The sequence below is a fragment of the Durio zibethinus genome, chromosome 21, assembly GCF_047325235.1.
Source record: "Durio zibethinus cultivar Kanyao isolate XHJ-2024 chromosome 21, ASM4732523v1, whole genome shotgun sequence".
Classification (NCBI taxonomy): domain Eukaryota; kingdom Viridiplantae; phylum Streptophyta; class Magnoliopsida; order Malvales; family Malvaceae; genus Durio; species Durio zibethinus.
In genome coordinates, this window is record NC_143182.1 from 12,480,579 (window position 1) to 12,496,849 (window position 16,271).

General features: G+C 28.6%; 1 protein-coding gene across 2 annotated transcripts in view; it reads right to left on the reverse strand.

Moving 5' to 3' along the window:
• The window catches only part of LOC111305657 (uncharacterized), a 41,736-nt gene extending 28,229 nt beyond the window's left edge, over positions 1-13,507 (reverse strand). Inside the window, exons 1-6 of one of the 2 annotated variants that reach the window (XM_089750352.1) lie at positions 13,319-13,507; positions 12,523-12,846; positions 12,275-12,409; positions 12,057-12,194; positions 10,300-10,344; positions 10,146-10,212 (exon numbers count right to left, since the gene is read on the reverse strand). In XM_089750352.1, the coding sequence (XP_089606478.1) occupies positions 10,146-10,212; positions 10,300-10,344; positions 12,057-12,194; positions 12,275-12,409; positions 12,523-12,702 (565 nt within the window). In that variant the 5' untranslated portion in view covers positions 12,703-12,846; positions 13,319-13,507. Of the gene's footprint in view, positions 1-10,145; positions 10,213-10,299; positions 10,345-12,056; positions 12,195-12,274; positions 12,410-12,522; positions 12,888-13,318 lie in introns of both variants that reach the window. The other variant, XM_022903373.2, reaches the window with a different exon arrangement.
• Positions 13,508-16,271: the final 2,764 nt, after the last annotated feature.

The window sequence follows — 16,271 nt, forward strand, 5'->3', positions numbered from 1 at the left end:
TTATTTAAGTTTGATTAAAATCTGAATCTCATGCATTACAATCCTTTTGATGTTTAAATTTTTATACTTAATTTAACTTCATGTAATTTAATCTTTAATGCCCTAAATTATTATTATTATTATTATTATTATTATTATTATTATTATTATTATTATTATTATTATGCAATTTAATTTATTTGCACTCTAAGTTCATGTAAAAAAAAGAGAGAAGGAATAATAATAATAATAATGATGATGATGATGATGTTAATAATAATAATAATGAAAATCTCCAAAGATAAGATTTTAAAGAATCACTACTCGAACTTCCTTAAAATCTTTAGGTAATAATATTTTTTAAAAAAATATTACAAATGTAATAGAGTATTTAGAAGAACTTTTAATATAAAAGATTTCCATTCATTTTATTTTTCTAAAATTATATTAGATAATGATAAAATAATAAATATTACTCTTTTAGTAATAAAATTAATATATAGTGATATATGAATATCATGATTAACTATTTGTATTTGTTAAAAAAATAATTAAAAAATATAATAATAATCAATAAAATAATAATTAAAAATAGAATTAGAATAAAAATTAAATAAAAAAGACAAAAGTAAATGAAATCTCCAAGAATGTGATTCTAAAAAAGTCCGAGTATATATTCGTAAGAAATCTATAAGTGAAAAAATTCTTTTTAAAATACCATCAAAGTAGTGAAATATCTAGAAAAATTTTTAATAAAAAGATTGTGTTTGCTTTGTTCCCTTAACTTTTTTTTAATAATAATAGTTGTTAAATATAATATATGGAAGATAAATAACATGTTTTTTAAAGTATATTTAAATTTTTTTAAAACATATATATATATATATATATAACAAATAAAATTTATGTATGTATATTGCACCTTATCATTGATATTACATAATCTTGAAAGTAATGGAAGCTTCCGATGATATCATTTCGAAAAATTCAAATAATAATTTTCAAGAATTTTCTACGTAAGAATTTTTCTAAAAAATATTATCAAAAAATTAAAATATTTAGAATCATTCTCAATATGAAAATTCCCATTTACTTTTCACTTCTAAAAATGAATTTTTAGATAATGCAATAGTATCACAAATTAATTCATATGCATCATATTTCGCACATATCAATTATTAAAGTAAATGAAATCTCTGATGATAGAACTTTGAAAAATTCGAGTAGTGATTCTCAAGAATTTTTTAAGTGAAAAAAAACTTTTAAAAGTTACTAAAGTATTGAAATATTTAGAAACTCTTTTCAATATAAAGATCCATTTTTTAATTTGAATAATTTTCTTAAGAAAGGATAAATATATATTATTTATAAAAGTATGCATTTTTTAAGAAATAAATTTATAGATAATTATTACATAACTTTTAAATATCAATAATGATTAAAAAAAGTAAAAATAAATGAAAAATCTCCAAGGATGAGATCTTAAAAAAATTCGAGTAGTGACTCTTTAATACTATTTAGGTAAAAAAATTTATCTAAAATGCAACCAATGTATTGAAACATTTAGAATAATTTTCGATAACGATTTCTTGTTTTGATATAAAAAATGAATGAACTTTTAGAAAATATTATTTGATTTTTTTTTAAATTATAGATATTATATTTTTTAACATGTTTATCAAAATAAATATTGATAAATATGAACTGATGATGATAAAATTTTTAAGAAATTCGAATAGTGATTCTTAAAATTTTTTTAGGTAAGAAAGTCCCTATTAATATTGTATTAGAATTTTTTTGAAAATTTTCAATATGAATGGTTCTTATTTATTTTTCAAACAAATAACTAAAAGTAAAATTATGTTTTTTTACAATGAAGAAAACTAAATTTTAAATGCAAAAATTAAGACCATTTTAGTCAAAATTAAAAAATAACACATAATTAATTGGTACCATTTTAAATAAGTGTTGTGGTGATATTAATCTTTTTTCATGCGTAACTGACTCCCAAACCTAAATTATTTTCACAAACCCAAAAAATTCTTTCTTTGATAAAGTTTTAATTAATTTTAAAATTTTATTAAAATGATAAATTTTAATAGATAACTAATCACACATTGGCAAAAAATATTAGTGACGACTTCTTTTTATTTTCAAATTCGTCTAACACCTTTAAAACCATTACGACAAAAGTAATAGGTGGAAACATGGAGACAAACAAGAAGAGTCTCTCATACTAGAAAAAACAAAAACACCTAAAATTGATACATTAAGACCCAATTGCTTACATTGAAAAGGAAAAACAAGTGCGCATATATAAAAGATAGAACTCAAAGCCCTTTAATCATCTGACATGTCAAGTCCTAGTCAAACACATCAAAAAAAAAAAGTTAAGGAAAAAAAAAACCCAAATTTTGTTAATAGAGAAAGAAAAGAAACTAAGCATCTCAATAGTAATAAAACCAATAGGATAAATGAAAACCAAAATTCCCCACCATGCCATAAACATTCATCTCTTGAAAACTAGACTTTGCCTAAGAATACGCCTCCTCTGCAACCTCAAATGCTAGTCTTCCCTTAAAGGAAGCTTGTTTATTATCACTTTTTCTCATCTATTTCACTCTAGACTTTTGTTTCCACAAAGACTCAATTTCTAAGAGCCTATCATCTCTTAGATAACTTTTTTTCATTCATTAACTCCATCAAGAAAGAGATACCAATTCATGCCAATAATATCAAAACACTACATTTTCTCTTCATGAGAAACAATAATTTCATCAAAACAAGCAATATATGATCTACTTCATTGCTTTAAAAAAACATTTCAACTTGCCTAATATAACTTTTATAGAACCTATCCTTATAATTCATTTTAAAATATGCCTATTCCTCTTCAAATTCTTTATGACATCCTTTTTAGGATCAAAACAATTAAGAAATCCAATTGGTTTAGCCATCCACCCCCTCCCTTATTTTCTTCAACTGATTCTGAAGACAACAAAATAAAGCAACCTGACATTGATCTTTACAAACCTCTACAACAAAGGTTATGATAACAAGCTAACCATTTTGCCAAAACCATAAATCTATCTAATTTGCTTCTTTTACTTCGAGTAGGTAGACAACCATTCTCTTTTAAACTTGATAATCACCCACAACACACCAATTGCTACAAACTCATCCTTTAGATCCAAAATTCCATACCAAAAAAGTATTTTTTGCTAATAAATCACAAAGAGCATTGAAATAACACTAAAAACTCATCACCAACAAACAACCCTCCTAAAAACCTATTTGAAGAAGAAAAATACAGTTAAGATCTCAAAAACTCCATATTTGATTTGATTAGAAACCTCAAATGTCTAAGGATAGGGTTACAATCCTCAGTTTTCAACTTTTCACCAATATTAGCATAATTGCCATTGGAATATAAGAATTTATATAAATGGTTGTGGTGAGTATATTGAATAATGCTTATCAAACAAAGTCTTTTAAGGACAAAACCTAAGTAAGGTTTCTTTTATATCATTTTTCCTTAGTCGTCTTATGTTTGTAGTTCAAGATTTTAAAATTACTAACTAGTGGTTTCGATATCAACTAATTCTCTTAGCTCAAAATTGGAAATGACAAGAGTACATTATTAAATTAACAAGTGAAATGCATGAATTAATTTTATTAAGAAATCTAAAAAAATAAATTTTATGAAGAAAAATTATCCTATACATTGGCCATAGAGTTTTTAAACTCCATAAGTGGGATTAGAGGGTTGACAAATGTCCCATTAGAGTATATTTATAAAAATTATTGAATAAATACATTTCAACTTTCTAACATGCTTGTGGCGTTTAAACATTTCACCACTAATGTACAAAATAATAATTAATATATAAGCACAAACATTTGCCCATAAGATCAAACATCTTATAATATGTAAGCATAAACCTTTCCTTATAAGATCAAACATCTTATATACTTGAATATTGAATAGTCTAGAAGGTCCACTATTCCTAACTATTTAAGAAAAAATTATACTAATATTTAGTTATAGGAAAAAATCTAAATATTGTTGTGGAAACTGAATGTATATTGAAAAACTACTTATTTTAATTATACAAGAATCTTAAGTTTATATACAACTAATTAGGGGTTAAACTAGGAAATTAAATCTTTCTTAATTCTAGGGATACAAATACTTAATTCTAAAGATACAAATATAAATATACAAATTACAAGATTACAACCAGCTGTAAATAAGTGTTTTCCCACACTCCCCCTCAAACTGGTGAATAGATGTTTTTCATTCTCAGCTTGAAAATAATTGCTTGAAATGTTACACTGCTGAGATCTTTAGTCAACATATCTGCAAGTTGACCCTTGGTTGATACATAAAGTGTACAAATCAACCCACTGTCTAGTTTCTCTTTTATGAAATGCCGATCTACTTCAATGTGTTTTATTCTGTCATATTGTACAGGATTGTGTGCAATGCTTATTACAGATTTGTTATCACAATAGAGTCTCATTGGTCCATCCCACTTGATCTTCAAGTCTTCTAAGATAATCTTTAACTATAGTAGTTCACAAATTCCTTGAGCCATTGCTCTGAACTCTGCTTTAGCACTTCATCTTGTCATCACATTCTGTTTTTTACTCTTTCAAGTCACAAGATTGCCACCTAAGAAAGTGCAGTAACCTGAGGTGGATCTCTATCAGTTACTGAACCTACATAATTAGCATCTGTATATGCTTCTAGAACTAACCCTGAATTTTTTTTTAATAAGATATCTCACTCAAGATTGACCTTCAATGCAATATACGGTAGACAGCCTATAAGTGCACTTCTTTAGGACTATGCATAAATTAACTTACCACACTCACAGTATATGCTATATCAGGTCTAGTATGTGAGAGATAAATGAGTCTTCCAATTAATCTTTGGTACATCTCTCTATTACAGCAGCATCTTCATTAGCTTCTTCAATTTTATGATTAGGATCTATAAGGGTATTTGCAGGTTTACATACAAGCTTCCCAGTTTTCTTCAAAAAATCTATCACATATTTCTGTTGTGAGATAAAAATATCATACCGTGAGTGAGTTACTTCAATTCTTAGAAAGTACTTTAATCTCCCTAACTTTTTATCTCAAATTCTCTAGCCAAACACTGTTTTAAAGATTCTTTCTCTTTTTCATCATCTCCAATTATAATTATATCATCAACATATACTAATAGAACTGTGACTCTCCTTGAATCAAAATGCTTGATAAACAATGTGTGATTTCCTTGACTCTATTTATATCTCATTACTAGCATCACTTTGGCAAATCTCTCGAACCAAGCTCTAGGAGACTGTTTAAGGCCATATAAAGCTTTTTTTCAGCCTGCATACTTTGTTTGCTTCTAAATGACCTTCAAATCTCGGTGAAACCTTCATATATATTTCTTCTTTCAAATCATCATGTAGAAAAGCATTCTTTAGATCAAATTGTTGAAGCTGTCAATTGTAATTTGCAACCAATGATAACAAAATCTTAACTGTATTCATCTTGGCAACTGGAGCAAAAGTTTCTTGATAATCCACTTCATAGGTTTGAATGTAACCCTTAGCCACTAACCTGACTTTATATCTTTCAACAGTATCATCTACCTTGTATTTTACAGTGAAAACTCATTTACACCCCACTGAATTTTTTTCTTTAAGCAACTCTACTAGTTCCCATGTTTGATTTTTCTATAAAACCTCTATTTTTATTTTCATGGCTTGCCTCCATTTTTCATTGGATAATACCTCGGATAATGTAGTTGAAATAGAAATAGTGTTTAGGCTCACAAGAAAATTTTTGTGGGATGGTGAGAATTTTTCAAATGACATAAAATTAGATATTGGGTATAGTGGATGCTTGGTACATTTTCTGATTCCTTTCTTAATGGCAATAGGCAAATCATAATCACTAGTTATAGTTTTAGAAAATTTATGCTCATTTTGAGAAACAGAGTCAAAAACTGTAATTACCTCATTTTCAGAGTTAGGATCAGGTTCTTAGACTAGCACTGGTTCAAGATCTGAAACTTTTCTTCTTGAGTACACCTGTAATTCCTTCACAGAATCAAGAACAATATTATTCTTTGTCACATCTTCCGTATTTGAAATTGGTTCAGACTCAAATTTAGTGTTTGACTTGGGCTCAACAGAAATAGGTTTCCACTTAGAAAAATTAATGGGTGTAAATGTTGAAGAATGAGGCAAATCAAGCAAAAAAAAATCTTTATTCTTATCTTCTATGAATGAAGTCTCCTCCTGAAGATAAGATTAGTAAAAAATAGTTTATTTTCTTCAAAAGTGATATCTGCAGATAAAATTTTTTTGTAGGAAGATGATAGCACTTATATCCTTTTTTAGTTGAAGAATACACCACAAAATACACTTAATCGCTCTTAGATCCAACTTTCTCCTGTTATGACTGTGAACATGAACAAATGATATACAACTAAATATCTTAGGTGTGAGATTGTTTGTGGTATTGAAATTGGGATAAAATTCTAAGAGTAGTTTCATAAGAGTTTTAAATCTCAAAACTCTTGAAGATAACCTATTTATAATATGTGTGACAGTGAGAACAGCTTTCTTCCAATAAGATTTAGGTACATTTGCTTGAAAAAGAAAAGCACAAATTGTGACTAACAAATGATTTTTTTTTCTCTCTGTCACTCCATTCTGCTGTGAAGTATTAACACAAGAAAGTTCATGGATAATCCTTTCTTTTTGAAAATAAGTGGATATACTCTGATTGAAGTAATCTCTTACATTATTAAACCTAAATCTCTTGATTCTCACTCTAAATTTATTTTGGATCATATTTTGAAAGCTTAAAAACATATTATTCACATCTGATTTGAATTTAAGTAAAAAAATTCAAGAGACCCTAGTACATTCATCTATGAATGAAACAAATCATCTCGTACCAAAAATATTAAGAATTGTAAAAAAACCCCAAATGTCATTATGAATCAAGTAAAAGGGAGTAAAATTTTTTTTGTTACTGGTTGAAAAAAACACGTTTATGTTTTGTAAATTCGTAAATATCACAATAAAAATCTTCAACATTTAATCCTTTGAACAAAAAAGGAAACATGTTTCTCAAAGTTCCAAAAAAAAGATGTCCAAGACGAAAATGATAAAGCCAGATTTGTCTTTATTGAAAGATTTTTCAGAAAGAAATGACAAAGGTAAACTATTTTTTATACTACTTATGTTATTTGATATCTCAAGATAGTATAATCCATCTTTCTCCTTAGCAAGTTCAATCATCTTTCCCAAACTCTGATCCTGAAATTCACAATAAGAAAGATAAAAAGTTACTTTGCAATTCATATCTCTGGTAAGTTTTTGTATAAATATCATATTAGTAGACAATCTAGGAACATGGAAAACATTTTTTAGAACAAACGAGTGATTAACTTGAACATCTCCTAATCTTGTCACTGTTGTAAGTGAACCATCAACAACAACAATTTTTTTATTACTAAGACACAGGTTATATGTACTAAACTTTTGTGAGAAATGTGTCATGCGATCTGCGGCTCCTGAGTCAATAACCCAAGAACTCGTAATTGGCTTAACCGAGACATTTAATCCATGAGAACCGAAAGCTTTACCTGAACTAGAAACTTTACCCAAAGAACATATCATAGTAGGCTTTTCAAGGATTTTCAATAAGTTTTTCAGCTTTTCAATCTCTTCCCTGTTGAACTCTCCTTGTTTCTGAGACATCTGTAGTACTCTAGTAATTTTTTCAGTTAACATTTACTCAAATTGGGTGGTAGTGATATCTTTCTTTGAAAGGGTTCAACAATGAAGGCTTAAATAGGATTCGACAATGAAAGCCTAAAAAAATCAGCAATGAAGGTTGAAAATTTTGCTTCCTAAGAAGAGCCTAAAACTCTGATACCATGTAAAAACTGAATATATATTGAAAAACTGCTTATTTTTAATTATACAAGAATCTTAGGTCTATATACAACTAACTAGGGGTTACACTAGGAAACTAAATCTTCCTTAATTCTAGGAATACAAATACTTAATTCTAGAAATACAAATATAAATATATAGATTACAAGATTACAATCAACTATAAATAAGTGTTTTCCCACAATTGTCACTACTTATAAAATATATATATTAATATGTACTCTCCAAAAAAATGTGCCACATTAGATTTCTTTTCCTTTTGAAATAAGTTACAACATACTTAATCACCATCTTCTCTGTAAAAATATACCATCCTTTTTTTTTTACATAAAGATTTTGAATTACATAATTGGAAGTAGACTTCTCCATCCCATAAATTTCACTATAACTTTCACGATGGAATCTCAAATTCTAATAGTTGGGAAAATACCTTTGAGACATAATCTTTTTTAATCTCCACTTTCTTGCTACCAATAACCCTAGTTCAACCTTTCCCATTTTTATTTCCCCAATTCAATTTTTCAACAAAATTCCAACTGTAACCAAAAACTATTTTCTTGTATTTGCATCAAATTTATTTGCTAGAAGCTTTAGTGGTAGGGAAGCTTTTTCTTCTTATCAATTTAATTCAATTCATTATTCCCAAAACCACTCTTAAATTACACCTGAAAGCAAAAGTTGGCATTGTTCTAACTATTCCATCCCTAATATAATCCTAAGAGAACTGAATCAACAGATAAATTCCTTTCCTCATAAATCTTCCATTAGCCATTCTCAACTAGGAATCTCTTCTCATCATATTTACACTAATTCATTCTCTAAAATATACACATTGGCAATCTTCTCTTTAAACAAATAGTCAATAATTCAATCTTTTCGTAATTTTAGGCTTGCCAAATTTGGAGTTGACATTTAGAATTTAAAGTTAAATTAGGAAAATGTGGAGATATGGAGAATGAAGGTTTAAGAAATGCTAGAGGGAGACATACATAAAATGAAAGAAATTAAGAGCATTTTTAAATAGAATGATCATGTATGTAGCAACCTATTTTACAATATAAAAAAATTGATGTAATATGTTTTAATTGGAAAGTTTAGATATGAAAATCTCATAGCTAAGCTCTATTAGAGTTTAAACGTTACAAGAAAACCCTAAAAATGTACTCGAAAGTAACAATCAACCACTGATATTTAGTAAATATTTTTCATTTATAGCATCCAACCTAAAACTAATTGGCTACAAATAGAAATGTCCAACTTGAATATAAGACCATAGAAACCCAAGACTTAACAAATGTGTAATAAGACCACTTAACACTTCCCCTCATGTCTTGCTAAACAAGGGCTTATCACAAGGGTAACAAGCAGGAAGAACAGAACAAACCTAGGCTTTGATGCCATGTTATGCATTCAAACTAAAACCAATTGTCTATGATGGAGAGGCTCAATTTGAATATAGGACCACAAGAAACGCAAAACTTAACATATATCGAATAAGACTACTTAACAAAGGTAAGAATATATAAAAAACCATGGCATTCAAACATAAAATGAATGAGACCATCACCAATCACAATATTAATGAATAGAAAGAAACATTAAAACATAAGCTAGATTTAACAAAGCAAACATGTAACCTTGCAACTTCCCTTTCAAATTTCTAATGATAATCCATGGTGAAACTGACAATAAATAAATCATAGATCACTCATATAATTTGACTATAGTTCAACTACAACATTATTGGTCGCTAATGATTTTGAAGAACATAAAAATAATCTTAAAATCCTGGTTTTTAGGCCTTAACATTTTGTATATACATTTATCATTTCTCTCATGTACACTAGCATGTTCTTTTTTATTATTTAATTATTTATCCTATTTATTTTGTAGTTATAATTTCTTTAAGGCTTATGTCAATATAAATATAATCACTTGAAAGTGTTTTGATTTTTAAAAAAGAATGTACCAATGAGAGAAAAATATAGTTTCATAGATACAACATGTAGATTGATTGTTTGTTTCTTCCTATATCAGATTTCTTATTGTTTTTACTTGTAATTGTTTCTATATTGCTCATTTGTGCAAAATATATCAAGCTTTGATAAGAAGATTTTTCTACCTCTGAAAATTAGTCTTTGATAATCAAAGGCACCCTTAATTAATTTATTCACAAATTCACTGGGTAGCACATACCTATGGTCTTACCCCACTGTAGATTTTGGGGCATGGCGAAGTCTTTCAGGTTCTCCAAATTGTTCAACTAAAACAATAATTCAGAAAATAATCACATCAACATCCGATAAATACATAAATCAGTGCATAAAGTAATGAAACAGAAGTACCATACCCACTCATCATCCATTGGTATATCATCGAATTCCAAATGGCAGTCCTGAAAATTAGGATAAACATCAATTACAGTACCACATACCATCAATTCAAAAAATCTGAACAATAGAAGAATTATATGCTATTATTCTTGCAATAATATATGATGGTGGAGTTAACTATCAGTTTGATAAAAGACAGGTATATAAATATTTAACACTATGATGTTGGATATTTTAGGCTAGAAGCATAAATCATAAGGTATGAATGAGTTGTTCCTCAAAGGTGTTAATCTTTTGAGAGGCAAACTTTTGTCATATTCAAAGAGTCAAGTGCATGTGTGGACTAATTTCAGAGGAAGTGTGTAGATCAGAGGATTAGTTAATGAAATAGTCGTAGGTTGAAAGTAGGTTAGTAATCCTATTCCTATGTTGTTTGAGGAAAAAAGCACACAATGTGTTTGAATATAGGAGGTTATATACTTTTCCTACTTAACCAATTTATAATGTACTACCCTTTGTCTAGTAGTAACAGCACAAGTTGATTATGACTTAGCCTTCTCTAATACTCAATGGTGTCAAGGTGTTTTAACATGAAAGGCTTCAAGTGATAATTGATAGGATTTCATTTAATGTTCTAATATTTGGTTGTTTTGAATTGAATTGATTAATTAACTTGGCAATTGATTTTGTTCAGCATGGAGGAAACCATTACCATTTGGTTTTTAGTCTGATTTCTGTTTACCTGAATAACAGGTTCTTGCTACTTAGTCTGCAGTAATTTGTGTTTTACAATGTGGGAGAAAAGTTAGCTTGATTTGGGGTTTATCTCATACCTATCTTTATGAATTTGCTTAGATTATTAAACCAATGGAAGGCTTCAAGATCCTTAATTATTGAAAAGAGGATAATATAACAAGGAGAACTGGACAATCCTACCTAAGCCTCGTGGCAAGTATTTAGGAGATGAAAAAGAAACAACTCGTGGCAAGTATTTAGGAGATGAAAAAGAAACAACAAAAATTTAGGAGGTTGAATTTCAGGCAATAGAATGCATAGCTATGAAAGAAACAAAATATTGGGAGATTAAGTACTAGAGGATCAGGAGAAGTGGTAATAGAAGGCTGAGTTTGGTAGTAAGTAATGTTTGGGACTCAGAACTAATACAAAGAGAAGGGGATATAATCTACATGGTAATACTTATTTGTTAATGGTCAAGATCAGGCATTGACACTATTATAATAACTAGAGTATTAGCCATATTAACAATTGCACCAAAAAAAATGAAATAATAGAAGTACAAAATCTTTTCTGGGAAGGTAAAGGAGCATTTTCAAAGAGCAGTATACATAAGGGCAAAACAAGGTCAAAAGATTAGAAATAATTAAGAGCTGGCACTCTGTAACCAAAACAAGCAGCAAGGAGCACCAAAGAAATAATTAAAACAGGGGCATGGGCTTGGACATGATAGAAATTTAAAGTCCATCATCAATAGAAACCCCAATTCGGGAAGCAAAGTTCCAGTTAAGGAGATGACAGATCAACTAAAAGTGTCAATACTAAATTCAAAGATAAGAAGCTTACAACAGACAATAATAACCTAATGATTTGATGATAGCTATATCCCCCATCAAGAATAATATATGGGATTTGTGCGAGTGATTTTGGTATATGTTTTCTTTCACCAGCTAAATTGATAAGAAAAGGCTTTAGTATACATAACATATTCATCCCATGCAAAAGCCAACTGTGCCTATCTTTGTGTTTGCATATATACCTGATCATCTTGGTTGAGAAAATTTTGTTCTAGCTGTTGCATCCCAGGTTCCAGCGCTTTGCTTCTAATTCTCACCATATTCACTTTTTTGGATTCATCACTTACTTTTCTCTCTAATTTATCTGCTCTAGCACTGATCTTTAATTTGCACAACACAAAGAAAAAGTTAGAAATGAGACAAACAGAAGAAACAGACAGGGAGAGGATTGGTCTCTTACCTTCGAAAGCTCCTCTTTCAAAGAGTTTATCTCAAACTGTTGCGCCTCCTTCTCGTTTTTTAGTTCTTTATTCTCTTCTTCCAATCTTTTTTTCTCTTCATCTTGGTTCTTTTCTTGTAATGCTTTGTTCTTGGCCTTCATTTACAGATACAAAAATGACAAATTCCATAAGATATAAAACAAAATAATAAGGGGAAAATATGAATAAAATACCAAATAATATAAGAGAGAAAAAGAAAGTTCTTTACGGCTTTATTTTGTCGATATAATCTACCACTTTGTATTTTATTTGCATGTCTTTCAGCTACGGTTAGCTTAGGTTTGCGACCTCTCTTTTCTGGCTTGTTTGAAGAAGCCTCTGTATGTTGTTCACTTTCATTTGGGCTTTCCAATTGTCTCTTTCGCTTTGGTTGGTGACATCTGATCATTTTTTGTTTGTTTGAAGCCTTTGCCTCCTCCTCCGCATCAGGCTGTTTTTTGCTTTCATCGGGATTTTGCCTTTGCTTTGGTTGGCGACCTCTGATCTCTTCTGGATTGTGGTTTGAAGCCTCTGCCTCTGCCTGCCCTTCCACCTGCCCTTCCACATTTCAAGCACAAAGGAAATAAAATTCCCCTAAAAAAAGAAAAAGGAAAAAGAAATCTTTTCAATAAAAAAGTTTCATTGATCCGATCAGCAAAAGTAATAGCAATCACATTAAATCAGCAAAACAAACAGGAAAATATTCAAATAATTGGAAATAAAAAACTTTGCCCAAGAATAGTATAATACAGAAACAAAGTCGGGGAAAAAGGGATCTCAAGAAAATATAATGAAAAGAAGCTAATCATTCAGCTGGAGAAGCATTTAAAGAAGCTGAAAAGGACAAATTCGAACTACAAAACTGAGTATTGCTGCTAGTGCTACCATTACAGTAAGGAAGAAACAAGAAAATTGAACAAAAAAAAGTGCTAAAACCACCAAGAAATTATAGTTGCCAAAGGAAATAAGCTTCTATCATTGATCTTTGAAAGGAAACAAAGAGAGAAAAGGAAACCAGTACTCACTGGTTCAGTATCTGAGAAGGAATGAAGAATAGCTACGTAGGGTTAGAACTTCCTTTCTAAAATTAGTTACCAATTTGTTTATGGTGCGAAACTTTGCAAACTCGAGTTCTCAATAAGAATGATGGAAGAAAAGAATTAAGGACTCGGGATTGAAATTCCATCTCTTTCAACGCAGATATAACGAACTTTATATATAAATATATATATATATATTTATATGTAATTATGCTAGAGTAAAAATATATTTATTTAATTATGTTAGAGTAAAAATCAATATAACCTATATAAAAAGGATCTTAAAAGTTTTTGCTTGCCACGTATTTTTCCTTTTTTGTTTTACAACGTTTTGCCATTTTGGTGAGGTCCAGGGATCTTTTACTTGCATCAAAGAGCGTAAGGTTATTTCCTTGTTTATATGTATCTTTTTATATTATTTTATTTTGATAGTTGTGTTTTGACTTCAAAAGATGTGTTTAAGATTAAATTTCAAAGTTTTTGTTTTCAAGTTTTTGTTATTATTTCAAAGCTGTTTCGGAGGGTGTAACTTTCGCATGAAAGGGAGTTTGTTTTAGTCTGTGATTATTGGATTTTTTTTTTTTTTTGTTATGGTATTTTTGAGTCAAATTTTTTTTTCTTGTTTTATTAAATGTGTGTGTGTGTGTGTTTTTTTTTTTGAAGTGATTTTGATGTTACACATTTTTATGTGAAATAGAGCTTAAGTTTTGTCATTGTCAAGGTTACGTATTATTGTGAATATGTTTTTTTTAATAATTTATTTTTAAATGTTTTGATGTTAGATAAAAATTAAAATGTTCTTTATAGAAATATAGTTTTTCAGTATGCAATTTGTGTCTTTTTTAAGAGTATTTTATTTTACATATTGTTTGAATAAAATTTTTTGATTGATTTTTTTTTCTTTTGTCTCACGGAATTTTCAAGCCATTTGGATATTATATTTATAGGTTTGTTTGAATTGTAATATGTGTTATTTATTTTATTTATTTTATATCTTGGTTTGTTAGGTTTTATGTGTTATTTGTTTTTTGACATTGTATATTTGATTTTTGCTTATCAATTGATTCATCTAAAGTTGAGATTTTTTTTATTATTATTAAGCTTTATATTGTGTTATCTTTGACTAATAGAGAAAATTAAATTATATGATAGGAAATGATATTGAATAGAAGTAGTTTTAAAGCAAAAAGAATTATGAAAAGAAAAAATTAGGTGATTGAATTAATTAGCAAGGAATTTTCCAATTTTGAACATTTTCTTTTTCAAATTTTCAAAAGGAGACACCTTTAAGAATATGAAAACTTTGATATCCATTGTTTAAAGGGTAAGTTTCAAAGATTGTAGACTGACTTTTAGATGTATGACTGTGAGCTCCTTGGTTAATTCAAAGTTAAAACCAATTATAAAACTTTGGTTTTCACCCAAGGACAATCTGAAAACCATAAAATCATCTCCACCTGAAGAAAAACCTTGAAAGTAGCACAATGTTGTAACTCTCAATTGAAATAAAGAATTCATCTCTGGAAGTGAACAACTTAAATGTGAATGAGCCATCTAAAATACCCTTTGTGTCAACACCAGTTCATCCATTAACAAATAAGCAAAGCAAAATTGATTATAAAGAGATAAATGGTAGTAAACCAATTTTTGAATCTATAATTCTTAGGAATTCTTTCTCCTCTACTAGTATACCTGCTTTATTTGTAATTTCTGTAGCTCTACAGGTTCATCTAAGGAAGTTTTAATTCATGTAGTTGTTGATCAAGTTCAAGGACAGGCATTCATAGCTTTTCAAGTTTTGAAGGTATTTCATTTTCACTAATATGGTGGAACATTTATAATATAAACCTCTATAGATTATGAGGACTTTCAACCTATTGCTCAAATATCTAAATCTTTTCCAAGTTATTGAGGTTGATGCTTAACCTAGCAATTTCTATACATGTCATGAATATGTTCGATGGTTAATGTCTACAAACAATGTTTTTTCAAGGTATAGAAGCCTTTCTTATTACTCTTGTGTTTGGCAGTATGTAGGCATTGGGAAATAAGCGTCTAATTAGCAATATAAAATGGGAAAGTTTATTACTTGAATGCCTCTTTGTTACTTGTAAGAATATAATGTCAAAAGTTTATCTTGAAAATATTACTGAACTTGCATTTGATGACATCACATTAGATGACTTTGATTTTTCATCCATTTAAGGTGAGAATAGGATTTCTTATTCTTGGCCATAATATTGGTATAGTAACTTTCTTTTTTTGTTCTAATCATTGTTGTTAATGGAGTTAGGTATTTCAAGCTTGGCAAAGGCTGGACTTATTTGAAGCAAGTTTTCAAATCAAGATCTGCTTAATGACGATCTAGGCCTAGTTTACTTTTTTTCAGAAAGGTTAACATTTTCCATTTATTTTTATATTAACTAACATTTTGCTGCCAATTATTTTAATAGACCTTTCTACACTTAACAATACTAAGTTTATATTAAATTATTTTAGATAAATAAAATACTACAAATTAATTTAACACATCAAGCAAAATCGGGCTCCACACTAGTTGATATGAAAATCATCACGCACTGTTAGGTTTTATCTCATCATAAACCGTCTGTAAAGATCTTAAATCCCTTACAATGACTAACAATGACGAAAATTGTGACTATGTTTTCCATGCCATTACTGATAAGATGTCACAATTTTATCAATTTTGTTACAAATTAGTAACAAAATTTTTTGTCACAAAAGTTACAAATTACGCAGCATCCATATAATAGAGCTGTCAAAATTTGATTCGACAAAAAAAAATCCATTTGATTGGTTGAAATCCTAATTTGACCGATTTGATTTGAATAAAAAAATCAATAACTCAAAATGGTTTAACTTGAACATGAATTAACACAAACACAAATTCATCAAAATTTAAATTAAATCAAATTCA